The following is a 27055-nucleotide window of genomic DNA, read 5'->3' as shown; positions in this document are numbered from 1 at the left end:
AAGTAGGCATTTGAAATTCCAATGGGGGACAAATTAGATAGAAAACTACATCTTTGCAAAAATCATTATAAAATAGTTTTAGGAATAAAACTGATATGTCGCTGTATGGGATAAGCAATCAAAGTATAAGTAATTATAAATCGATGCCAGTTCAATTTTGTTACTATCCCTTTAATATTTCAATTCATTGTTCTATTGTTGCCAAACACGCTGGACCACCCGTTTACTTCTTACACCGATCCATAATGGCGGTCTGATATATGCTCTTTCTATTGTAAATGGGGGCGTTATTATTACTTCTGTATAATCATGAATAACTGTTCTGTATAACGTAGTAACTCTTGTACACTATGTGTAATAAAAACTTTCAACAGCATTACAACACTATGAGCAGTGTTATAAAAATAGTTAAGTGTAATCAATTTAAGATTTCTTCCCTAATAAAACTTGTTTTAAATGGGTTAACTTCTAGATATCTGATAACAACACATTAAGGATAATAAATTGACGCAAATACTGGTTTGATTTTCTTTTATTAAGTCTTCCTTAACGGCATGGTTTCCTTTTCTATCAATATTTGTCTAAACATAAATTCTTACGTTATCAAGGAAAAATGGATCCAATTTTTGTTTTACCACCGATCAATTATTTGGAGAATATTTCCTTGACAAACTATTGATTTAATCTTGTGCAAATTGGAATAATACAAAGATGTAAATATTATACACTTCATTGTAATTTTATTTGTGTGCAAAATATGCAAGGTTTGCAAGCATCGTTGTGTCACGGATATTGCTCGCTTTAATGTACGGGTTAATACTAAGTCTTTGACTTTTGAAGATAAAACTCTATCTAGCTTATATTGCAAGGTATTGTAGCTGATAAACAGGATTGCACTGAATGTTTGGGGTGTTGATGTGAGTAATAAATATTTGAAAATAAAAATACATCCAAAAAATCAAATCAAGATATAATTTCCTCGAAAGAATTATTTAAAAAAGTTATTCAACATCTCATTCAAACAAATCTTAGGTTCGAACACACACCAATGAAACAAAGTGACCCTATAAAAAATCAGAAAAATTAGTCATTAAGCAAAGTTGATTTATCCAACATGTGGGTTTTTGTTATATAGTCTGACATTGAATTCTTCTTTGGTTATAGTATTCATCATGTTCTTCTTCTTCATATTAATTCTGCATCTACAATTTTAAAAAGGGGTATACGTGAATTATATGCACATTCCATTCAGTAACCGATATACATTGTATTATAGATTAAAGTCTTCAAAACAAAATAAAACTGCTTAGTAGAATGTTAAGATGCGTCTACAGATATCAATGAGTAACACCAGCGCTTACAATTGTCCATTTAGATTGACAATGACGGTTGTTCCTTTGCCCTTTGAACAAAATTCCATAATGGTGTCGTTTGCATCTTTTGGAAAATCTTTCCACTGACCACAACGCGACTGCCATTGCCAACTACTGCAAGATGAATTATCACATTGGTTTCTGAATATACTGCGTCCGTGGTGGCTACTGTCAGAAAAAACTGTGTCCTTTTTACTGTCGTTGGATTTGTTCAATGAATATGCTTTGCTAAACGTCATGTCACCGGTTGAGCGCCATGTAACATCGGCATCAGCCGCTTCTTTAGAATCTAACATAATGAAAACTTTATAAGGATTAAGTTATGAAATGTTGCTCACATCAGCTCTATACATACTAACTTTAAATAATTTAAGAGGACTGGATCGCAATGAACATTTAGACAACATTAGTCTCTTTTAGATGGTAACATTTGTATCCAGCTGCAGGATACCGTTCGAATTTAAAATATAACCATTAGGATTTTCCTTAACGAAAAGCTAAATATTGCTAAAGAAAGCATGGCTAAACTTCCATGATAGATATAGTGGTTAATATGAACTTCTACATGTATATCATTACATTAAGTATGGATAATAAATTAGCGACAGGTTTTATATTTGTCGATTTCTTTGTAATAGTACGCATAATTTTGCATATACATGCATTAAGTGAACGCTGCAAGCGTCCTACCATTGCATTTTGCAAAATTTAATTGGTTTAGGTAGGCAAAAATTGATAAATTATTCTGATTACTCATTTTATACTATTTTATTGGTACTCAAAATACGAGTTTTCTAGAAATCATTCAGGGGTAACTTTAAAAAGTTTTTTAAATCTAGCCAATAAAATTTTGTACACTAACATACCAACACATGCACAAAATTAGGGATGCTTTAATACATGCTGTATGCAATGAAATGAAGACAATCATATTTAGCAATTTAGATTGGAAAAACATACTTAATGCTTCATTGTGCTTTGACATTGAAGATGTCATTTGCCTTGTCCGGGTTTCTAAAACGGATGGATCAAACGGGTCGCTGGAAAACCATTCAAGTTCATAGTTCAAAATCCAATTACTTTGATATGCATCGAAATACATTTCGCGTTATACAATGGCTGCTTCAATAAAGTTGACAACTGGAACTCCCATAATAAAGAACATTAACACTTGGCTATGAAATAAGTTTAAATCAGATGCTATATTTATACACTTAGAAAATGTAATGCAAAAGTCAATACATTTTACAATTACATGCACTATACCATATTTCGATATCATGGTAGCCTCTATATCCATATCTGTAGTTACTCTTATTCCCATTTGGCCAACGAACCTAATATTTAGTGAAAAATTCATGTATAAATTTTTTTTCCGAGCTGAATACAAACATAACATTCCAATGTACAACTGTGTCATACTTCAATTTGAAATTTACCTTTTTTGAAAAAAAAATAGTGTATAATGTATTATACATGTACATGTATCAAACCTTCTTTTCAAATATGCACACCACCTTTTTGATAAAATTAATGGTGCTTACGTGTTAACTATTTACAATAGTTTTAAAGTTCAAAGAGGCATGGTCCCGATATTGGTCAAATTCTATTTTTTCTGTTGTTATTATTCAAAATGCTTTAGGAATGTATTTCTAATGATCAAATGAAATTTGAGAGTCAGAATGATTCAAAATGTACACACAAGTTATGATTACAGAGCGAAGAATTGTAAGCTCTGTAACTCCCTTTTGACTCAACAAATGACACTCAAAAAATGTTGGTGGCATATTAAAAATGCCTTACTGAGGCATTGTATACATTAAAATCGGAAAAAAATAATTTTTGACCAAAATCGTGACCATGCCTGACCCCTTTAAAGTACTTGCGTATATTTCTGTCGGAGTTTTAAGTCGAAATACTGTTCCGATATTCCCTGGCCCGCCATCTTGATCACCCCACTTCCAATCAGGACCTATAAATACACAAGATAAAAACAAAGAAAATTCATTAAAATAAAAACAAAACACAAAGACATTCGCTATACGTCAAGCTTCATAACATTATGGTAAGATACCAAAGGTTAACAGTCAACCCCAAGGGTCCACTTATAAATTTAACTTTTTCTTTCGTCACATTAAGTATCCTTATCCATCACAATTAGGAAGAAAATGTTAGTATAGTTTGTGCAATGATTGTGTTTTAATAAACACGAGTGTATACTATTATATATGTAAACACACTTCTCAATAAACAATATTTAAAGATTTAGTGATTTGTGACAGCGTGTCTGGATTTCGTTTGTCATTTTGAGCAAGTTTTTTTTTAAAACTTGAATAGACGAGAACTTGGTAAGTGCACTGGTAACAACCTGCTAGGAAATCTAATTTTGTAATTTTACGGTAAAACTCAAAGCAAGAGCAGATTTAAATGTTCATTCAATCATTGTTCTAGTGGTTTAATCATTAGTCCGACATATGTTGCTTAGCATCAGTCAGATATTGCAATTAATACGTCCTAGTATTCTTCAAAATCGGACTGTTTAAAGTTATTAAACAAATCAACTACTTAATTAGACAGTCACTGTGTTTAAAGTACACTAATTGATCCATGCGCTATATTACCAAGTTTTCTGACAAAACGATCCTCATACTATACTTTACTCTTATAACTTTACTGTATTTGGCATAACTATATTAAGAGATAAATTTTATTTTCAAACTTGTTCAGATGGTTTAACGGTTAAAGCACTGGTCATGAACAATGAACAATTTAATCACGTAAAATCATTTTGAGTGTCACTTAAACGAAAGACGCCTACGAAATTTTACCTCTACGGACGAGACAACCAACAGCTATTGGCTGATCCTCAAGTAGTATTCTTGGTTCATCAGAGGGTTCAATATCGTATGCAGTCATAATACCATCATTTCCATATCTATACAGCAGTGAAAGCCCAGTGTCCCATTCAACGTTGATCCATCCAACTAACCACAGCAATAAAATTATCGAACATATATTTTAGAGAAAGATTTTAATGAGAAATATTTTGAGAAATCGAACTATAAATGAATTACGTAAGATTTACAGACAGTCAAAGACTATAAATAAATCCATACACCGATTTGAGTGTCCTGTTACCGTTCCTGCTCCTTGTCCGTCTTGGTTTTTCCACTTCCAATCTCGTCCTCTTCGAACACGAGTTCCTACATTAGGCATGTGCGCATATTTTTCTTGAAACTCCTGTTCTTGCTCTTCCTCTATTTCTTTCTCAATACAACTTGAAGACCTGTATGCATGTCTCTTTTCAATTATTTCACAGACGTCATTCTTGTTATGAAAAAATAAAATACATGTTTGAAAAATGCAAGCAGTTGTTTAACTATGAAAATTTTAAGTAGACTTTGCATTCTTCCAAGCATATCAATTATTGTTTTTCTTAATAAAATGACAGAAAGATTGAAAACTAGAGAAACCCTTACCAAATCTTTTCCAGACACACCGATTTTCATTTTTGAAACTTCAGACGTTATGTCTTCTCGCGAAAACCCATCTTTATCCGATAGTTCTTGGAAAACCGTCGAAGCTAAGTCCTTTCAACAATGGTAATGCAGTAGTCATTATGTGACAAAATGGATTCATGTAAAATATCATTTTACTAGAAGTAAATAGGCTAAGTATAAAACGGTATACATTGACAATGAAAAAAACAAGTTTAAAATATGACAATATAAATGTAACTATCATATTGCTAGATATTAATATATAAAAGATGAAACAATAATAAATGACAATAAAAGAAACCAGCTTAAATATTTTGGATTAAAATATTTTCAAATTATTCTTTTACATCGAAAACAGTTTTATTTATCAGGTTTTCTTTTCTAATATTTAAAAATGGGTTAGCGCTTTTTCGTCAGGAAAATCATTCAGATATTGACGATTGCTTAAATGAGAAGATATCTTTTTTTTTTGGGGGGGGGGGGGGAGGGGGGTCACTGAGATAAAGTCAAGCAAAAAAGATATTATCATGTTCATAACTTTAAAACTCATAAAAGAGTTTGGTTATACGTATAAATGGTATTATTTTAGTCTACAAGAAAGAAAAAAAAAACAAATTGCCCATGCAATACTTGACGAACCTAGGAGATAAAACACATGAATCAATTATTATCGTGTAATGTGCTATACAGTGTTCCTTTCGACAGTTTTAATCTAACAAAACTTCTTACTATGTTTAAAGAATATCTTCCGAATTGCTTGGCTTCGTTCCATGGAATAAGTTTACCTCCATTCGACTCAATTATCATAGTCCCCAAGAGGCACTATTAGTAAATGAAATAAAAATATATAAGATTCTTTCAGCATTCTGTGTAAAATCTTTAGCTAAACACTCACCTGACCAATTCACATCAATTTTGTCTGTCGTTTAATCGTTTGTCATTACATCGGTAAACAGGTAGAGATATATCCAGAACAACTGCGCCAATTTAATCAAACTGAATCAATTTTTTTATATTTCACTTAAGGTAGCTCGCGGGTTTACCTGCTTGTGAGAAAACCTACCTTAAAAATGTGTCCACGTGATCCATAGGTTTTATAGTTTTATTTCTTAAATTTTTTTAAGATTCGTCTGCGCGGTAATAATGCTATTGTGTTTCAAATACAGTGTCATTAATAAAATCAAGCAACGCCATTTCAATGAAATATATAGTAAAATGCACATTTTAACCGAGAAACGCATTACAAAACTATGCTCCAAACTTTTAAACGATTCAGACGAAATTAATCATACTCAACACAAAAACAGAGGAGATAATTATGAATTTATCATAAAAAATATCAGTATGTGTTCTCGGCCATTTTTTGGCAAAAAACTTTAAAGATTTAAAAGATTTCTCAAAACCTTATATTTTCTTTACGACGTTAGCCTGACGTCATCATTTCCTTACTTCTTAGAACACCAAAATTGAAATGCATTTATTGACAAGACTAGCTGTTTAACACATTTTAGAACATGTAAATGCTTATTAGACATTATTGTAAATGTTATCAAATGCAATTAATGTAAGGCTGTAAAGATACAGAAAATTGCTATTTTTGTTTTTATGAAACTCTTAGTCAATCAATGCAAAAATAAAATGCCAGGCAACTACTGACATTATAAGTAAGTAATCGAATAAAACAGTTATCTCAAGCCAAAAGAAATTTAAGAATTTAAACGGTAGTACAGATTACGGAAGTTATAATTGTAAAAAAAGCGAAGTTAATTCATACATTCTATTTTAAAACATGACTTTAAATGGAAGAGTTCTAACGCACACTCATTCTTTATCGTTATAGAACAAAATGTGACTATGTATGTGACATCTTTAAATTTTCAGCACTTGATATTATAAATCTTTGTATAAACAGTCATAAACCGCATATAAGCTTTTTAAAATATTTTCTAAATATCTCATTTGTCATTTTAAAAAAAAATTATGAGTTTACTATGACGGTCAACTCTTTACGTCGATTCCTATTGTGACGTCAGCAAACCCGCGAGCTACGTTAAAGGACTATGTGCGGTATTATGCATTTTTCGCCCCCAAAATTAAAGTTTTATACAGAGCTTTAAAAATAAGGAAGAAGATAGTTAAGATCATATTGAAAATTATTGTCTAAAAGTTTATCACCACATTGACGTCATGATATAGAAATGACGTCATGAAGATTGTCTTATTTCGATAAATTGATGTTTTGTAGCATTATATGGGTATTTTCCGATAAATAAAGTCCTTTAAACTTCTCTAGTTTAAAGGTTATAGCAGATTAAAAAATTTCAACCAGAATGACAGTTTGTCAAACTAATAGACAATAAAAAGTATAATGATTTCCGACTTGGAGGTCTGTCAACGGCTCTGTTAATTCTGCATATTTTTTTAAACAGTAATCGCGGCACATATTATACGCGTAAGTGATTTTCGACGAACAGCAAGTTTCAACAATTATTATGCTTGGAAGTTTATAATTGAAAGATTATTATCACAATAAATTCATGAAAATACATTAAGAAACATAATTATGTACATCTGGATAAACAGGTGTTTATTCAATTGAACTCTGTAATATTTATTTTAAAAATGTTATAATCATAAAGTGAGGCAGAATGCGGGAGAGAGAAAGCAAGGTAAGAGTACAGTTTCATTTGTATAATCCACGAAGTTATGATAGTGATGGCACTCCAGCTTTCATTCCTACTCTTTCGTACATTATAATTTAGGCAGTATCATTCCTATATATAATAAATCTACATTTTTAAGATGTTAGTATTCATTTCAAAAAACCTTTTCAATTAAAACTTTATATTGTACTGTTGCATATGTTATTGTGGTTATTTTTTTTTAATTCACAAAATATATCTGGCTTGATAGTTCACATTAAAAAATTAAAAACTCACTATATTTGGGTTTTGTCCCACTGGAATACAGAAAATTGGGTTCCATCTACCCATTCCTCTTATTCTTTTGATAATGGTCCCACTGGTCTGTTATTGGAAAGTAAGTGCGTATGCAATCATTTATGTACCAATTATTGAAAACGTGTATTCCAAAGTGATTACAAAACGATGACAAAACTAATTATTACTAAAAAAAAACATTTGTTCCTACTTTATCTAAGCCCATAGACTCAAAGACGTCCTCGCTGTTTTCCGTGCCAAAATCAGTAGGTTTGCCATCTGTTATTATAACAACCCTCGTTCTGAGATCAAATGATCCTAACGTCATATATGGAACTGTAAAATCAATACAAATGGCACTAGTGTTATATTAAAGTTAAAAAAAAAAGTTATTAAGTTTTAGATATTGAAGTAAAAAATTTGCCCATCTTACATGTTAGCCGCTTCTGTGGGTAATGACAAATTTCTTGCAATGCTTGCAACATATTGGCGCATGTATACATGTAATCTTTGTGAAACAAACATTAGAGCAGTTCATTATTTTTAATTACAAGTTATTTTGCTGTACGTTGTTGAAAAAGACACTTTTACATGTGACCTCTGCTTCAATACCCAACTCTGGTAATGTCACTGTTACATTAAGAAATAATATATTTAACACCAGTTGACACAAATACATAAAGTAACAGAAGTAGTATCTTGTTCAATGTTGGTGGCTTTGATAAACTTTAAGGTTAGATTTGACTAATACATTGCGTTGCCTTCAATATTTCGTTCATTGACCCAATTCTTACAACTCCTTTATAAGAAGCTTACCTCTGAAACATTTCCTATATATATTTATAAATTATGAAATCAATTTTATATAAAAATTATGATTTCAATTAAGAAACATGTGTGAAATATACCTGATAAGATTCCAGACGAGCTAAGAATAAGTCCCGCCTCCAATGGACTTCCTCCAGCGCATTCTATATCGTCTTTATTGAAAAGAGAGTAAAAGTAAATCCAAAATACTGTATATCAATAATACGTATTGCAGAAAAGAGAGCAGAAAGGCGAGGCAGGATTAGCGACGGACAAATGAATTAAGGCATAAATCAGGCCAAAGTATTAATACCAACATTATGATAAGTGAAAATTCTCTTATTTAGGATGATTTTTTGGACCAGGTTTTTAATAGGAAAAATCCGGTTATTGAAATCGTGAAAATGGAATGCAGACGGCTGTAAAAAGGGTATCATTATTGTACGGGTTAATCCTCCTACAAGGGTTGTCCCATAAAAGCGTAGACAATTGGCGTTATTAAGTTAATCGAAGACACAGAAAGATAAAACTTGTGCCACAAAGGGTTTAATTAATTTGCATTTGAATTATGTTTTAAAATTAAATATTGTTTGAGAATAAATAAGTGAAATAAAAGAATGTTAAATCATAAATTCGACATGCGGCGCAATGTCAAAAACGAAAAATTAAAATCAACATGATGAAATGAAAGTTGCGAGGAAAAGTACTTTTCGAATGAAAAACTTAAAAAAAAAATTATATTTATATTTCCTTATTAATCCAATTATATACCCAGAATATTTTTGGCTATAACAAAGCTTTTAAAGATTTTTAGCGCATTCTGTGACAAATTCATTTGTTTACTCGTAATAAAATGACGACGTCAGCGTTTTAGGCGGCGCAGCTGTAAGGGAAAAGTTTTTGTTAAGACCTTCAAACAAATCCTTAGCAGCTTTTGAAGTAAATAAAATTAACAAAATCGCTTAGAAATGCATTTTGTGAATTAGTTGTCCAACAACATTGAACATATTTGGACGAGTATGATGACAGAGAAAAAGGAAACCCAGACCGATGGAAATGGACGTGACAATGCTGAACAACACATTTCGGTAAGACGAACGTTAGACAACAAGTAATACCGGGCACGTTTGGAGTCGAAATATCGTTTGTAATTAGTAAATATGTTAAAAAAAAAAAAAACAACAACTAGAAATAAATGTTGAATGTGCTCTCATGGTACATGTTCAAAGAAAATATTTTTTTCAAGATATTTTTGGAAAAAAATCCTAGATAGTATCGTAAATGATGTGGAGGGTGAAGCAACAACGTTAAGACTGGAAATGTTTGACGTCGCACATTGCGCCGCCATACCAAACTTGTTGTTACTAAATATTCATTTTCTCAAGAAATTAATAGAGTACAGATTTGAATTTTTCAGTATTGTTTGCCAAAGGGCCGTTGAAGAAAACATAGAAATCTAATTAAATTGCAATGAACAGATTTTAAGTTATGTCTGTCTATGCTATTTTGGGACAACCCTCGTACAGTTTTCAAGATAGGAAGTTGTTATTTTAGAAATCAATTGTTCATATATCAAAATTGTGCATTTTGCTAGGATTTTGATTTCTGATTATTTTAAAAAATATTTCCTGTTTAACTTGGATATTTTTGGGGGGCAAAGTATTGCAGTAATCAATATTGTACTTTCTATTCTTTTTCATTAGTTTTGATCTGCGTCCGTCAAAAATAAATGGAATCCGTATAGCAATACATATAGCATTGAGTCTCTTACCCACAACCCCTCTTCAAAAATTACAAAACGTTTCAAGAAAAATCCTCATATAAACTCCCAATCATATTACAACAAATGCCGTGGATTAATGGCTTCTTGTGCTTATAAATATATAAATAATGTACAATCATAAACATGCAATGCTTAATAGATGTAGCATTACCAACACATTGGGATATTTTCGTGTAATCAGTGGAATAGTACTGGAGAACTTTCACGTCTCGTCCAAATGTTATAATTGTCACATTCTCTTTTATTGATGGGTGCTGAGAAAATTCTGATTGAACAACAATTTGTTAAAACATCGAACAGATTTTGTTTACGTATACAACCATAAATCCTGTATACAAAAGGTACATGGTCGCAAGCTTAAATTGATTTAGGTCAAAACTCCATTTTTCGGTTCTTTTTGTTTACAATGCTTCGAATAAGTCATTCCTAAAAGCAACCTCAAATTTGTATGTCAGTCGTCGAGTGATAAGCGAGATACAGATCTCACAATTCTTAGTTTTGTGAACAAAGCTCAGTTAGTGTTTTTGATTGCATTTTTAATGTAAAATAAAATCCATTTTAGACCTAAATTGTATGTGATAAATGCTAGAAACTGTTCATTCATGTTCAAAACAATTAGCAAATAGAAAAAAAAATAGATCGAAAAGGAACTTTTAACGCCATATTGAACCCATGTAACGGGTCTTGTTTACATAACAAATAGTTGCAAACTCTCTATCATGCCTATAACTCTACAACTGGTACTCAAATTTCGGTTGATCATTAGAAATGTATTACTAAAGCTTTGTAAACAATAAAAATAGAAAATTATAATTTGACCAAAATCGTGACTATGACATCATTTAATTCAATTAAAAGGGCACCGTCACGATTTTTGTCAAAAAATATTTTTTCGATTGTAATGTTTACAATATTTCATTGAGGTATTTCTAACAGACAGTTAAAATTTGAGTGTCATTCGTTGAGTTTAAAGCGAGTTACAGAGCCTAAAACTCTTTGCTATGTATACACAGCTTTAAATAGGTTTTTTATGGTTTTATTGAACCTATGAAAACAAAAACAGGGCACTGGCCTTGTTTACATAACAAAGAATTATGAGCCTTGTATCTTGCTTATAACGTCTGACTCTTAAATTTCATATGATCATTAGATATGCATTCCTAAAGCATAAAATAATAAAAACAGAAAAATAAAATTTGACCAAAATCGTGACCATGCCCCTTTAACGTGACTTATTACATTTCTTGATTCTTATGCAATATTCAATTTCATGTACAAATGAACATGTATGCATTCTCTTACCATGAATAATTTCTTTGAATGCTTTTTTCATTTGTTCCAAACCTGTCCCAGCCATGCTGGCTGACGTATCAAGCAAAAATACGGTTGTGAGGTACTTCCCATACACGCAGCCATTGTATTGTAAACTTTGGTTATCTAAAAACAAACTCCAATTAAGCATTGAGTTCTTATTTTTTGGATATCGTCGGTCCTATAACACACCAGGCCTTGCAGACAAATTGAATACCGTGCGTTATTGCGAAAGTATAATTTGTCTGAAAAGGTGTTTACAAGAGATTTAACGTCGCAGAATTCCAATGCAAACATAAGGGAATATACACACTGAATGTAAATGTTGCTGCTTATTCAATTTATGTGTTGATATATATGAACATTTAGTATGGTGTACAAAATAGGCTATGTTCTGGTTGTTATGATCATAAAAGTAATATGAATAAAATTGTTCGAAAAGTGTTAACATGTTAGAAAAAAAGTATAGGTGACTTGGAAATATTCATAAATATCTAAAATTCTTATCAATGATTTGGCCCGTACAAAGTTGTAATTTTATCCGCACTTTCTTAAGAAAGTTCGGGTATATTGTTGTTACTCTGCTCGGTCCGGCCAGCCGTCCGTCCGTATGTCACGTTTTACTTTCTGAAACTGCTCTTACATCTTATAAACCAGCAAACTTAACTCATGTTTTTTTGTTTTTGTTTTTGGTTTTTTTTTGTTTTTTTTTTTGGGGGGGGGGTCATGTTGTTTTGTAAGAAGGTTTTAAAACTCTATGGTAGTCCTTGGGGACAAAAAATATAAAGAAAAAAAAGTGGTACAGTTAATCGTAAAAATTCGGGGCGTGCTAAAAAGGACAAAACAGGATGTTATTGGTTTTAAATAATGATATTATCTAACAGATTGAAAAATAACGAGTTCAACATTTAAAGTATGTCAAGTTTTATCCAAAAATATCAAGAACTAAGGAAATACGAAAAGAAAACGTTAAATTTTAGCCGATAACATTTTTTGCCGTAGCCAAATGATTTTCTAGAATATGATTAGAGGTTTCATATTGATGTGTGATCTGATTTATGATTTTTTATCACGGGGATCGGTGAGCAACAAAAAAAGATGGGTTTTTGAGGCAAAAAAAGTATAGTTCCTAGAACTCCTCTTACAACTTTTGGAGTAGCTACGTCATCACTTAAGATAATAGGAGCTGTTCTATAGATTTGCACTAAGTTTTTAAAAATTTAAACTGGATCTAGAGAGTCAAATAGTAGCAGAAAGTTGAAGTTTATCACTCCTAAAATCCTAGATCCCAGAACCCCTCTTATGATTTAATGAACATACATTTCATATTTTGGGGTATAATAGGGACTGTCCGATAGATGTGTAACAAGGTTTCAAAAAAATTAAATATCATCCAAAGAGCCATATAGTAGCAGAATTTTTTACAATTATGTTCACTTTTTGAAAGTGCAAATAAATTATAATGTGTTAAAAATGGTTCTATCCTTTTGAATGTCATTAAATTGGGCATATTTATTCATGATCAGTCTGTCCTAGCGACGGGGGAAACGTTTGTACTTCGATTGCACATGCGCATTGTATTTTTTCTTTTAAACAGATTACCTTTTGTTATGAGTATGCATATTTTAAAAAAGGCATCGTTTTTGCTAATGTTGTTTGTTAAATACTGCTACTGTGAAAGTACATAAGAATTTCCCTATTCTGGTGTAAAGAGATGGACATCCTAACCATGCATTTACATTAGTTTTTTCCGACATGTGTTGGAGTAGAGAAGATTTTTGAATACTTATTATATTACTTAGTTGCCCCGCCCAGGAGATCCCGGGCGGCCAAGTCTTAAATTTCACTTATTAGATTCCTCTTATCCAAGAGATAATTTAACCAAAAAATGTTCACAATTGGCCTTGTAGTTTTTAGGTAGTTAAGCATGTAAAATGTTCCCGCACGATGACGGAAGAAGACCAATTGATTGATTCAAGTGGTATAAAGAATCATGTACAAACAAATTCTATAGAAGTTGGCCCAACATTCGATATATCAACCAGCAATAGTAATGCGAAGAAAGATGATCGGAAATGTATACCATGATGCCATTTTTATATGATTAGTTTTGTTTAACTTACTTTTATATGATTCTTCATTTGCTTTTCTTTCCCAATGTCTTACATAGGAAGTTCGATCCTCTGATTCCATCTTGTTATTCACAACATATCAATAAAAGAGACAGAACTAGTTGGTATGTCAATGGTTATATTTATAAAATTGTTTCTATTTAGGTTTCAAAATAATGGGATTTATTGCATGATTTAATTTGTTTTTTATTATCTGATTTTAAACCAGGAAATTAAACCAGAAAAACTCCCATTGTTCTTCACAATACAATTCTTCTTTGGTAAAGATACACAACCATCGTAGATACATTAGTTAAATGTTTTTGAATAAATAGTTTTATCACATGTCGTCTGTTTGTCTTTCGGTATATTTTAAAATATCACCTAAGCCTTTTAAGAAATGAAAGTACTTTTAAAACTTTCTTTGTTAGAAGGAAATAGTATAGCCAATTACATAAAAACATCATCAGTATCAGCTTCCTTATTTATGTATTCACCATTGAACCTACGGATGAAAAAGAAAGTGTACCAATTTACATATCTAAAAAAACTTTAATTTTTATAATAAAATCTGATGAAAATACAATTAGTTGAATTTGCTTAGTTAAGAATTCAACAGGTTCAATGTAAAAATGTCTTAAAGCATTTAATCGGAATTGGGATTTTTGACTCGCAATAAATCACAGTACATATAATATGACATATTGCATGTATATTTTTATCTGGCGGATGAAAAATGGCGGATGAAAAATGATGTTTCAAATTTATTCTGTCATAGATACCTTTTTCTCTCTTTACCTAACACCCATAGATGGAAACAAAATAAACATGAGACGAAATTCTAATTTAAAGTTTATCAACTCAAGAAAAAGAGCGATTAAACAAGACTATGCATTTTGGACGCATATAAAATGCCCATGAGTTTCTATGAACTACTTTTCAAAGCATTGGTATATCCGCATATATAAGAATGGGGGGGGGGGGGGGGTGAAGGTAAAATCAGGCGTCAAAGAAGTGTCCCCTTCGAAGACTTAGAAAAATTCCAATTCTTTGCAGTTTCCGTTCATTTTTTTCGCAGAGGTTGCACGTATTGAAACTATATTTAGTGTACTGATTAATCATAATAATATCTAGGTCAGGTTCGATATATGGTGCGATCAAGCAATTTTAGATTTAAGCGCCTTGGGCTTGGAAAAATTCCAATTATTTGCAGTTTCCGTTCATTTTCTTCCAAGAAGTTGCACATATTAAAATGAAATTTAATATAGAGACATTCTTTATTTCTTATTTTATTTCCTTTATAAGTTAGAGATTAAATCCATCAAACAAGTGTTTGGTGCAATGTGTTTACAATAAATAGTGCTGACATGTATTTTTCAAGCATAAAATAATCACGAACACATATAAACAATTACTTATATACAGAACACAATCATTTTCAAGCATAAAATTATCACGAACACATATATACAATTGCTTATATACAGAACACAATCAATGTTCAAATATCATGGAATGTTCATTTTGAATCGCACATATTTAAACAAAATGTTCATGTAGCTTTTATCATATATTTAATGATCAATATTATTGATATCATAAATATATCATCATATTGTTGAAGTTATCAATGTATCGTTGATTATAAAAAACAGATTGTTAATTTGATTGTCATTTTTTAATAAATGAGAATATTTGTTGAAAGGAAATATTTTAAAATGGTATACTAAGTAAAAATGACTGGGTTTCTTAATGCAAGTTTGATCAGCTATGTACATGTAAATATTGCCATAATATAATATTGAAATGAAACACAATTCATGAAATAAAAAAAATGTATAATTATTAGAAAATAACTACAGAAATGTACAAATGATTTATGATAAGCTGTACTAGAAAGTCATTTGTAAATTGACTATCATCAGAAATGATTTCCCAATAAAAATTGGTATCACAAATGATAAGAGATAAATATATGCAAACTAAGATTATAATAAATGCCTGTGTGTATAAAGAACAATGCACTAATTGTAGATTGAATGGCGTTGTATTTTAAATAAACACATCAACTGTTGACACGTGAAAAATTAAAATCACAACTTCTGGTTAGGTTAAAAGACTAGTGAGGAATGTATTGAATCTTATTTCACAAAAAATTTTTTATGTAAAAAAAAAAAAAAAACCCTAAAAATTCAAACGATTCCATTCGGAAATAACGCGTTAATGCCACATTGAAGGCACTGTTTTTTTTCAGTTCACCGAGTTATGTATGTTTTTAACAAAACCGTTTTAAAGGATGAAATTGCTGACATCTAATACATCATGAACTGATGATGTAATTGGTTTCTCCAGTATCCTGACTTCAGTTACTTCTTTGGTTATGGTGTTTACCATAGTTTTCTTCTTTAGATTGATTCTACACCTACAATTAAAATAAGATCATATATTTAGATACTATATAAAGATACAATGTAATTTTCATCTGCGGGAAAGAATAATTTTTTTGATTATTTACATTTTCTGGTGTTTTTATGGTTACACTATGAATAATTTTTGTACGCATAGTTCAAAACATTTCAGTAATGACGTACTGTTGAGGCGTTAGCGGGGTTTGCATTATTACACAAAATGAAATAACGTAAGAATTCAATAATGTAATTGAATAAAGGCTGAAAATTATATAAATTAAGGGATGAATTAAACGAATAAAAGGAATCGTTTTATTATTATTATAAGGTGATCACCATATAATACTCAACTTATAAAGTAAACAATGATATACATTCTGAAGCAGTAATGATTATTGATGTAATAGAGTGATAGGTTTTACTAGCTTTCAGCTTTCAACAATTGAACTGCTGGCACTGATATCATTTTCCTAAATTTTAAAAGCGATACATCAAATTAATTTACCTGCAAAAGGAGCTAAACAAATTCATATGATAACATTTATAAAAATATGTACAAATACGAAGGTATCGCCAATAGGACTTAAGCTAGATAAGTAATAAGTAATATCCATTTTGGTTAACATCAATTCACGTAATAACTGAAAATAATATTCTACGATACTCACAACTGTCCATTTAGATTAATTATAACGGTTGCCCCTTTGCCTTTCGAACATTGCTCGATGACTTCATTTGCATTTTTTGGAAAGTCAAACCATTTGTTATCTAGCCCTCGCCACTGCCATTTTCTACTTGTTTTGTTTGAGTTTTTGAAATAACTCTTCCTTTTATAACATATTTCAGAAGTTCTTTCTGATTCAGATTGTGTAACTTGTAACCCTGGGGGTAAACATTTTTCTCTTTGCATGGAATCATCGGAATAATTCGAAGACGTTCTAAAACCTAAAAACACATAGAAAAGAAAAACATTAAAAAAATGATAAGTTTAATGCCTTACCAAAACTCAAAATTGTTATAATGTTGGGAAAATCCTATCTTCATATAAGATTTTAACGATCTTGTAAATCCTTATAATATTATATTTATGTTTTATGTTTAAAAGAGTACATTTTTTGATGAAATGTATTGGGCTCATATTTACTTGATTTATGTCCGTCTGTTAGCGGTGTTCTATGTGCTTCTCTCCTCAATAATTCCTTTATCCGACCATCAAATGGATCACTACAAAAAATATATTGGTAATTTTCAACAGTAAACATATTTTGTATTTGTAGATACATGTATTTTATCATTCCCTCGAGCAATTAGTAGCGAATGGATACTAGTAAATCATCGGTAATGTGCGTGTGTTTTCAATTCAAATTATAGGTAAAATTTAAAGAAAACCATCACACTAAAATATTCGATAATAAAAAGAATAAAAAGAGGATTTCATGTACGACTTGACACCACCAATTTCTGGGTATCTAATGTGAAGTACACATTTCAAATAAACTTGATATTTTGTTATATTTAGACCTTGTAGGGGTAAAAAAAACCCAAACGTGGCAAAAGTAAAGAAGGATTTCATATTCAGATATGTAACTCTACTAAAACATTTTGATTGACATACAACATGCCAATCCCAATTTTCACACATTGCAGACTTCATATCTGCAGCTACGTTTCATAATGAATCTGTACTCTGACATTACTTTCCTAACAAGAATCAACAGACTTGGTGCTTAACTTAAATTACTATAATGTAGATAAAGTACTGCATTTAAAGCATATCTGTAATGTTTTTGCAAGGATATGGAAAAATTGTACAACAACGTTATTGTAAACCACTTCCACATCCCATGTATATGTATCTCGTTGTACATCGAAGACCATGAGAATATAGATAAATGAAATATCATGAAATCTAAGTAATATTAAGAAGACAAAAAAATGTGTTATATTTACTCTTATAAAAGTTATATGTACATATGCATAACACATTCCCTGATTTTCAACATAAGAATTTGTCTCCCCAGTTACATGTATACGTAATAATCCATTTTCTTTCATTATATTTTCTGTCGCATGGGGATGCTCCACTTAGTGGTGCTGTTGTGAAACAACGTTATATTTTTTGAAAATAGAAGTGTAAGAAAAGTATGAATTTTACATTACCATAATTCAACATCGTAGCGGTTTTTATAGCCATATCTATAATTGCTTTTATGTCCATTGTGCCATCGGACCTGGGAAAGAATAAAAGATAAAACGCTAGAATCATAATGCGGAGATTTTAAATAGTTAACATAAGTTTTTCTTCATTACAGCTGGTTCAAATACAAATGTACTCACATATATTTCTGTTGGTGTTTTAAGACGATATACCCTTCCAATATTTCCTTCACCGCCATCTTGATTATCCCATTTCCAATCAGGACCTGATGAATTAAAAACGATGTGTATTATATAAGCAATTTTGTTTCGTAAACCTTTTTTTTCAGCTTATTACCAGACAATTGATCACCCTGTACCTCTACGGACAAGACATCCGACAGCAATGGGCTGGTCCTCAAGAATTCTTGGCTCATCGCAAGGTTCAATATCATACGCAGTAATCATTCCGTTGTTTCCATATCTATAAGACATTGTAAGCCCAGTGTCCCATTCAACGTTGATCCATCCAACTAAAAATATTATCAATGAAAAGTTGTCAAAATATTTTTCAACGAAATGAGAGATCGAAAAAATTTTCTTCATGCTTCAAATCTGTGAATAATATAGGACTCTGGAATTCGTCATGTAAGATTAGTTCTTACCTCTTTTGGAGTGTCCTACAACTGTACCTGCCCCTTGTCCGTCTTGATTTTTCCACTCCCAGTCTGGTCCTCTTCGAACACGTGTCCCTACCGTAGGCATGTGCTGATATCGTTCTTGGAACTCGTCTTCTTGTTCATTTGTCATTTCAATAACTATACAACTATTCGATCTGTATACATGCTGTTTGCTTATAATTTCACAAACATCTTCCTATGTAGAGTATAAAAGTGAATATCGTTAATTTGTTGTCATGATGTCACTATTTTTGAGGTATGTGCACTTAATTTCAATAGCTACAAGTAAATATGATTCTTATTGATTTGATTTACTTACCAAGTCCATCTCAGTTGCTGTATGAAGTCGTGAAACAGCCATCCTAATTGCTTCATTTGAAAAATGATCTTCAACAGGGAGACGCTCTAAAACTTTTGAAGCTAAGTCCTACAATCAAAAAGACGTATCTATTACATAATTTTACAACAATTATTACTTGAAAAATACATTGGTTTTTTGCGACAACAAAACTTTTACATGATCTTTTTTTAATTTGATTTATCGTTCGCCACGTCTCTCTCTCTCTCTCTCTCTCTCTCTCTCTCTCTCTCTCTATATATATATATATATATATATACGTACTATGTTTAGTGCATATCTGCCAAATTGTCTCGCCTCGTGGCATGGAATAAGTTTTCCTCCTCCATTTTCCGCCACCAGAGTTCCAAGGAAACACTAAAAGAAACAATAACAGAGAAACTACCATAAAGATAGAAATACAACAATAAAGCAAAAACTATGCTAATTTCGTTTAAAAAGATTAGAAAATGTTCAAAAAATATACGTATGTACAAAAATTCTGTTTATAGATGTTCTTTAGAATTATTTATGTAAACGTTAATATTAATCAATATATATGGAACTGAATTTAAAAATTTATGGTTAATTCCTTTCTTGCCTAATTTTACTTACTATTAAGCAGAGGCCACCGGCAACCGAAGTAAATTTAACGATTCAGAAATATGATTTTATTAAAATGATAATTTTTATTTCGTTTAGTTATCTGATCTGATCGTGTCTATTTTTGCACATTTGTCTCACAGGAAATCATTGAATTAAGTCATTTTCTATATTTAATTAATTCTGAAAGTTGCTACACTGCCACGTATGGAAACGTCTAATCCAGTACTGATAAAAAGAAGTGAATAAAATGGAAGAAGAATTTTTTTATGATTTCAAGCATCATTTTTACAGCAGTGTAACATCGACTTGGTACAAGGACATACTGAGCACATCTTTCAATTTATAACGATAAACTCTCCCCCTGACGTTAATTCATGTGTATGTTACATTGACTTGTGCAAATTCAATTCCATATGATTTAAGTCAACATTTGAACTCACAATATCAGGGTCATTTCCAACCGGAATACAAAATATCGGGTTAAACTTTCCAATCATTCTTACAGCATTCATGACTGGCTCCCTAAACTGGAGGAAAACTTGTGTAGATGAAATATGAATAAAAGCGAGGGAAAATTCTTATTAAAAATATCGTTTTAAATCATAAAGAGATATGCAAAATAAATATTTTGATACCTCGGTAAGGGAATGCGGACGACCCAAGTTGTATCCTTCATCTGTCCCTGTAGGTTTACCATCAGTTATTATGACAATTCTGGTCCTGACATGAAATGACCCTATCACGCTATAAGGAGCTATAAAAAGCACAATCAATCTGTACATATATTTACATTCCACATATTTTTTGCATGTTAAGTGTGTGAAAAGCTACTGCAGTTATATAGAGTATATCTATATTGTGTGATTTTATATTTGCTTTATCCAACGAGTTGAAATGGTGTATATATATAAGAGGAATAAACAACAAACCTGAACTAATGCCAGACGTACTCAAGACGATGCCCTCTTGCAATGGGCTACCTCCTTCGCATTCTAAACCATCTATAAGTCAGCATATAAGACTAGAATTATCATATTAAAAAAAAAACTGGAGAAAGTTCAATTATTTTATGAAAACTGTGAAATGTATTACCAACACATCTAGAAATTGTCTTGTGTTTATCTGAATAGTGCTGGATAACCTTAACGTCTCGACCAAAGGTGACTACCATAACATTCTCAGATACGGATGGGTGTTTAGAAAACTCTAAAATAATGAATAAAAAACGACAGTGTATATGCAAAGACAAAATACACAAATAACAAAATACACGACACTGCGTTGTATATATTTTCAATAACCATAGATGATATCCTTAAAAGCCGTTTTCATTTGTTCCAGGCCCGTCCCCGCCATGCTAGCTGATGTATCTAGCAGAAAAACGGTTGTGACGTACGTGCTACTTAAACACCCATTCTTTATCAAGCTTTTGCGATCTGGAAAACAAAATTAAGATAAAAGAGTTCCTTTATTTCAAAATGTAAAAGTAAGAATGATTATCACCTTTTCGTTGTAAAAAAATAAAGGACAAATTAAAAAATTAAAACTCCCTTTCATGAAAAGTTTGTATATCTGATAGTATTGAATTGTCAAAGAAACCAATGTATGAAAAATCTTTGAAATTTCTTATCGTTAACTTCACTAAGATTAAACTAATATCGTAGGTTCATATCTTCTTTCTGTTATGATTGCCTTGTTGTAATTTAGAAGCTCAAAATAAATTTATGCAACACACACACACTCACACAAAGTAAAATAAAAAAGTATTATCTTTACTTTTTTCCGTTTCTTCGCTTGTTAGTTTCGATATACTCCTTGTTAGATCAGAACACATTGCTTCCATGTTGTCACTGATTACTTACACAGATGTTGTGCTTTAAAAGTCTCCAATTTACAAATTTATACACTTTGCATAGTTTCTATTCTAAATTTATACATGTAAAACTACCATCACGAGCAATGTAATTGGAAATTCGTACCTACAGTAAAACAATTTCAAAATAGACTTTTAGAATTTCCTTCTCAACGCTGGAATTCACATTGATTGAAAATCCTTCATTTCCATTTCCTCCTTCATATTGGTTCCCAATGCCTTCTTCTTTTACAATGTATTGCTTTGTACAAAGTGTTAGAAACCCTTTTTTTGATAAGTTTATTTTCGTTTTATGAAAATGAAATCCTGGACTCAAAGCAACGTTAGTTTTTGTGAATAATAAATTGATCATGCTTAAAAAATAGTTTACATTGTTTTTATTGCACACTCAGTATATGTGATAAAACATTTCATGAAGTCGCACTTTGTGTACCTTTATTAGTACGATTTTACAATTGAGTTAGATTAAGGTTCAAATATTTATCTTCATAATATGTAAAAATCAGAAATATTTTGATATTGGAAGCATAGCGAGAAAACGAAAAGAATTATTCCATAATGCAAGGTAGCTTCAAACGGTAAACACGTGCGATAATCATTGTGACGTCATAAAAAAGTTCACACAGAATTGCGTTTTGTCTATTCTATAGGATCATATACGAAAACATTTTTGCAGATGCTAAACTTTTATCCTTAAAATTCCATATAGCTGACATTTGATTAAATCAATAATGACTAAACGGCTTAGAGATGGGGACCTGAATAACAATTCCAATGGCAATTCTACAAAGATTGTTTCGATTGAAAAGTAGGTTTTTGCCATTTACCATTGCAAGAAGGAAATTCATATTATTTTCCTTTTTCGCTCATTTAAAATGCCAGTCTTTTTAAAGTGTAAAACATTATTGAATGTTTTATTTGCGCATGCTAGATTTGTAAAAGACTTAATTAAGGAGGCTTGAGTGTCTATTAATCAAAACCTCTGACAAAATTGTTTTCTTTTTTCTTTTTTTTTTCTTTTTTTGTTTTTTTTGTTGTTTTTTTTGTTGTTTTTTTTTTGGTTTTTTTTTTGGTTTTTTTTTTGTTTTTTTTTTTTATAGATATAAACAAATATTTAGCAAAGAATCATTTACAAAATCTAAGGTTTGAAACTTCAGGATTTTCTACAGCTTCATGCTTAAAAAAATTCCTTATACATGAGATATATATGGTCCAAAAATGGCAATCTGAATAAATTATCATTTTCATTTTATGGATTTTTGAGATGGTTGACGGTTCGTTATTGGCTTTTTATATATATATATATTCCAAATCTATTTAAGTTCAGAACTTCGGGATTTTCTACAGCTTCATGCTTAAAAAAATTCCTTATACATGAGATATATATGGTCCAAAAATGGCAATCTGAATAAATTATCATTTTCATTTTATGGATTTTTGAGATGGTTGACGGTTCGTTATTGGCTTTTTTTATATATATATATTCCAAATCTATTTAAGTTCAGAACTAAAATTTTCGGTTTTTTTAAAACCGAAATCTCTTGTTCTTGTATTGTGATAGTTACTGCAGTGTTTGTCCTGATATTGACATGTACTTGTACAAGTCATTATAATATGAGAACAGAAGGAGGAAGTTATATAAATGTACAGATATACAGATGACATGAATGTATATCCGGATTATAAAACGAATTATAAATTACTAAATTTAGCAAATACATCACAGGACTCTTATATAGCTAGGAATATATATCTAATTCTAATAAAAGTAAGAGTCATAACCTTCTGAAATACAAAATAAAATTTGAAATAATAATCGTACAATGGTAAAATAAATGATGGAAAATACGAAATTATAGTAAATGTATAATACAAGAGTATTTATGTCTTGCATATTGACTGATAATTATTATAATTCCAGGTTTCTATCCATATACTGTATACAATTTGAATTCTGTCACAGTTATACTGATCAATGAATCTGCTAATATTTTTCTTCTACGATGAAGGCAATCCGATACATGTTTACTGATATCGTTAGTTTACACATGCTTGTTTTAGAGACAGTAAAGCTAAAATGTAAACTAGACATAGTTAAGATGATGACCATTTTTAATAATGAGCATTATGCTGAAAAGCATGAAAATGACAATGACAAACTGTCATCCATCTCAAAAAATCTTCGACTTAGAAATTTTCGAGTTGGCATATGCATAGAACTTGATTTCAAGTTCATCACAAACCTTTTCGGCACTTGATTGGTTATCATAATACATCCGAGCAAGATTGAGTCATTTAGAATTTAATCTCACACAGGATAAATGACCATCTTTAAGTTCTCCTTAAAGATAGCTTAAAGATGCTTAAAGGTAGCTTAAAGACGATCTTTAAGCCACCTTTAAGCTATATGTGTTGCTTAAAGATAGCTTAAAGAAAGCGTAAAGATGGCTTAAAGCAGCTTAAAGACTATCTTTAAGCCACCTTTCAGGACAACTTATAGGTCCTTAATGTCCAAACTTCTTTAAGCCACCTTTAAGCTACTTTTAAGCCCCCTTTAAGCTACCTTTAAGCAATCTTTAAGCCATTAAAATCGTTTAGTTCAATATTGTGCGTAATTTACCAACAAAATATATTAACTATATGATAATGATAGAAAAGGTATTCAAAACGGTTTTTGTTCTAGAAAAAAAAAATGAAAAAAATATATTCAAAACGCCCAAGAGGAGGATTGAACCCGGGACTTTTCGTTTACCAGCTTCACCTCACTTCCTCTGCGCCACGGCAACTTTCATATTTAGGGAGGTTTTTATATCCTATGAATCAATGTATTCAATGTGTATATATTTTTTACTTGAAAAGATTTTGACTTCCATTCAAATTGTAACAATCAGTCATATATAACTTATAGATTACATGCATGCATATATTTAGCATGAAATACGGAACTTGATCTTCAGTGAAAAAAAATAGTATACCTTAATGAAAACCGTTAGGCTTACTTAGTAAATAAATTGAAACCGAGTAGATAAACGTTCATCTAATTCATAGCTAAATAAAATGCAAGGAAGAAGATGAAATCATTTCTTTTATTAAATGCATTGAAACTATTAGGGTATTAATTCTACGCAATGTTCCCGGTTTTCATGATCACGGCGCCGTTCCAGTATGTTTAAACATTTTTAAAATTGTATACATGATTTTTAGACTATCAATTCTATAACAAACAATATTACCAATTACGGGTGAGGTATTTACTGCATGTGGCAATTGCAAATGATGTATACATATACTTGTACATACAATTGTATGATGTACCAGGCCGGGCATGTGACATATTTACTCTTATACATATATTTAAACAATTAACCCCAAGTTATGATCACCGGTACAGGAATTAATTAGCCTCTAGATTTTACTCTTACATACATGTATTTTTAATTTGTGGACGTAACATTTTTAAAACCCAGAGTTAGGAAATAATACTTTGAAAATAAATTACAAATGTAAATAAACTTTTATTCACTAGACTTATCGTATACACGTACATACTAAGATTTCAATGCCTTTAGAAACCCTGACTTGCACCTGGGCACACGACACACCTGTTGTGTATATCTTGTATATTCTGTGTTAGTTCCAGGGGTTTTCTTAAGTTGGACAAACAATAGACTCTAATTAGATATACACAAACGTGCACCTGGGCACACGACACAACTGTTGTGTATATCTTGTATATTCTGTGTTAGTTCCAGGGGTTTTCTTAAGTTGGACAAACAATAGACTCTAATAAGATATACACAAACGAACAAAACTATGTCTACACAAACAAAGCAGTAATATCCTGCTCGATATAACAAAGACAGTTGAGAGTCTTTTCATCTTTAACATGTACATGTATCTAGCAGATCTAGAATTAGACCTAGAAATGATTAAAATTTAAAAAAATACATACCTTTAACCGATTATTAAATTAAATCATGAGAGAGAGAGAGAGAGAGAGATTTATTTCACCGATTAATTTATAATAGGAAACAAACATACTTAAATATAATTTCATGCACAAATTTAGATTCAGAGACTGCGCTCACCCCTACAATAATTTTGAATAGTTTTGAAACCAAAAAAAAAATTATAAAGAATTTTTTAACGGCAATCTGTGTCCATCGGAGCGTTGTTGATGATAGCGATATGTGTTTAATGGAGCGACAATTAAAACCGCGTGGAACACCCCCCCCCCCTTCCTTTGAAATTATATCATCATTCGGATCACCCCCTCCCCTCCCTTTAAAAGAGCTTTTGGATTTAATATATGTTTTTATTGTTCAGTTTGATCAAACTTGACTAAAAGGGAACTTAAAGATGGTTTAAAGACAACTTAAAGGGAGCGTAAATGCCACTTAAAGATGCTTAAAGGTAGCTTAAAGATGGCTTAAAGGTGACTTAAAGAAGTTTGGACATTAAGGACCTATAAGCTCAGCTTAAAGGTGACTTAAAGGTAGCTTAAAGATTTTATCTCCTTTAAGCCACCTTTACGCCACCTTTAAGCTACCTTTAAGGACTTGCTTAAAGATTTTTTTTCGCCCTGTGTCAAAAACTGGATTTTAAAGATATCAGCTATGACTTTAACGTTTGACCTAGAAACATGGTAACTGCAAACCCTGTATCTAAAAGCTTTGTTTATTTTAATTATTAGCCATATGACTAAGGGGAGGGAAAATATGCTCTAGACAAATGATTTTTGAAGTGATCTGATATGAGCTTAACCTTTGATCTAGAAACTTCGGCGTTGTATTCATTGGGTAGCACTCCTCCCACATATTTACACATTCAACAAAAAAAATTAAAAACATATTTCTTACTTAAGGTATACGTTTACTCAGAATGAAAAAAAAAATCCACTGATGATAATAAAAAACAATCAATTGTGTGTTAAAGACCTATCATGGTAGTGCTATTTTTCACTTTCATAAAAGTGGGTCAATGACCTACTTTTTGAGATGATGGCCATTGAATATTTTTTGAAAATTTAAGAAAAGTCCCTAAAAATTTTACACTATATGATTGAATTTTTCTTAATTGTAAAAATAATACAAATTGCTACACTCTTTAAAAAATGAAATACAGTTTATGAATGGCAGTGACACTTAACAGACACAAAGCATTAAGTTTACATTCACAATTTTCATGAATG

General features: G+C 31.0%; 2 protein-coding genes across 2 annotated transcripts; both read right to left on the bottom strand.

Annotated features, from left to right (window-relative positions):
* Window positions 1-522: 522 nt before the first annotated feature.
* On the bottom strand, window positions 523-13953 carry LOC128177292 (uncharacterized). The gene is made up of 15 exons (XM_052843952.1): window positions 13837-13953; window positions 11705-11839; window positions 10554-10667; window positions 8721-8792; window positions 8024-8148; window positions 7813-7899; window positions 5603-5695; window positions 4853-4963; window positions 4490-4700; window positions 4202-4357; window positions 3260-3345; window positions 2640-2710; window positions 2334-2413; window positions 1362-1662; window positions 523-1202 (listed from the first exon to the last, which is right to left on the bottom strand). Exons 1-15 carry the CDS (start codon window positions 13904-13906, stop codon window positions 1106-1108), a joined length of 1809 nt encoding a protein of 602 aa, XP_052699912.1. The 5' UTR covers window positions 13907-13953; the 3' UTR covers window positions 523-1105.
* Window positions 13954-16113: 2160 nt separating this feature from the next.
* On the bottom strand, window positions 16114-21839 carry LOC128177294 (uncharacterized). The gene is made up of 15 exons (XM_052843955.1): window positions 21768-21839; window positions 21293-21427; window positions 21084-21197; window positions 20921-20992; window positions 20627-20745; window positions 20432-20518; window positions 19671-19763; window positions 19368-19475; window positions 19034-19244; window positions 18749-18901; window positions 18570-18655; window positions 18393-18463; window positions 17377-17456; window positions 16901-17177; window positions 16114-16246 (listed from the first exon to the last, which is right to left on the bottom strand). Exons 1-15 carry the CDS (start codon window positions 21832-21834, stop codon window positions 16114-16116), a joined length of 1806 nt encoding a protein of 601 aa, XP_052699915.1. The 5' UTR covers window positions 21835-21839.
* Window positions 21840-27055: the final 5216 nt, after the last annotated feature.

Source organism: Crassostrea angulata, chromosome 3 (genome assembly GCF_025612915.1).
Source record: "Crassostrea angulata isolate pt1a10 chromosome 3, ASM2561291v2, whole genome shotgun sequence".
Lineage (NCBI taxonomy): Eukaryota > Metazoa > Mollusca > Bivalvia > Ostreida > Ostreidae > Magallana > Magallana angulata.
This window is presented reverse-complemented; position numbering and strand designations above follow the sequence as displayed.

Coding starts and splice junctions, on each gene's coding strand:
- LOC128177292 (XM_052843952.1), bottom strand. CDS start 13,906: ATGGAATCAGAGGATCGAACTTCCTATGTAAGACATTGGGAAAGAAAA. Junction 4,964..5,602: donor GAAGATATTCTTTAAACATA/GTAAGAAGTTTT, acceptor CATTGTTGAAAG/GACTTAGCTTCGACGGTTTT. Junction 4,358..4,489: donor AACAGGACACTCAAATCGGT/GTATGGATTTAT, acceptor TGCTGTGGTTAG/TTGGATGGATCAACGTTGAA.
- LOC128177294 (XM_052843955.1), bottom strand. CDS start 21,834: ATGGAAGCAATGTGTTCTGATCTAACAAGGAGTATATCGAAACTAACA. Junction 18,902..19,033: donor TGTAGGACACTCCAAAAGAG/GTAAGAACTAAT, acceptor TAATATTTTTAG/TTGGATGGATCAACGTTGAA. Junction 17,178..17,376: donor AACAGACGGACATAAATCAA/GTAAATATGAGC, acceptor ATGTGTTTTTAG/GTTTTAGAACGTCTTCGAAT.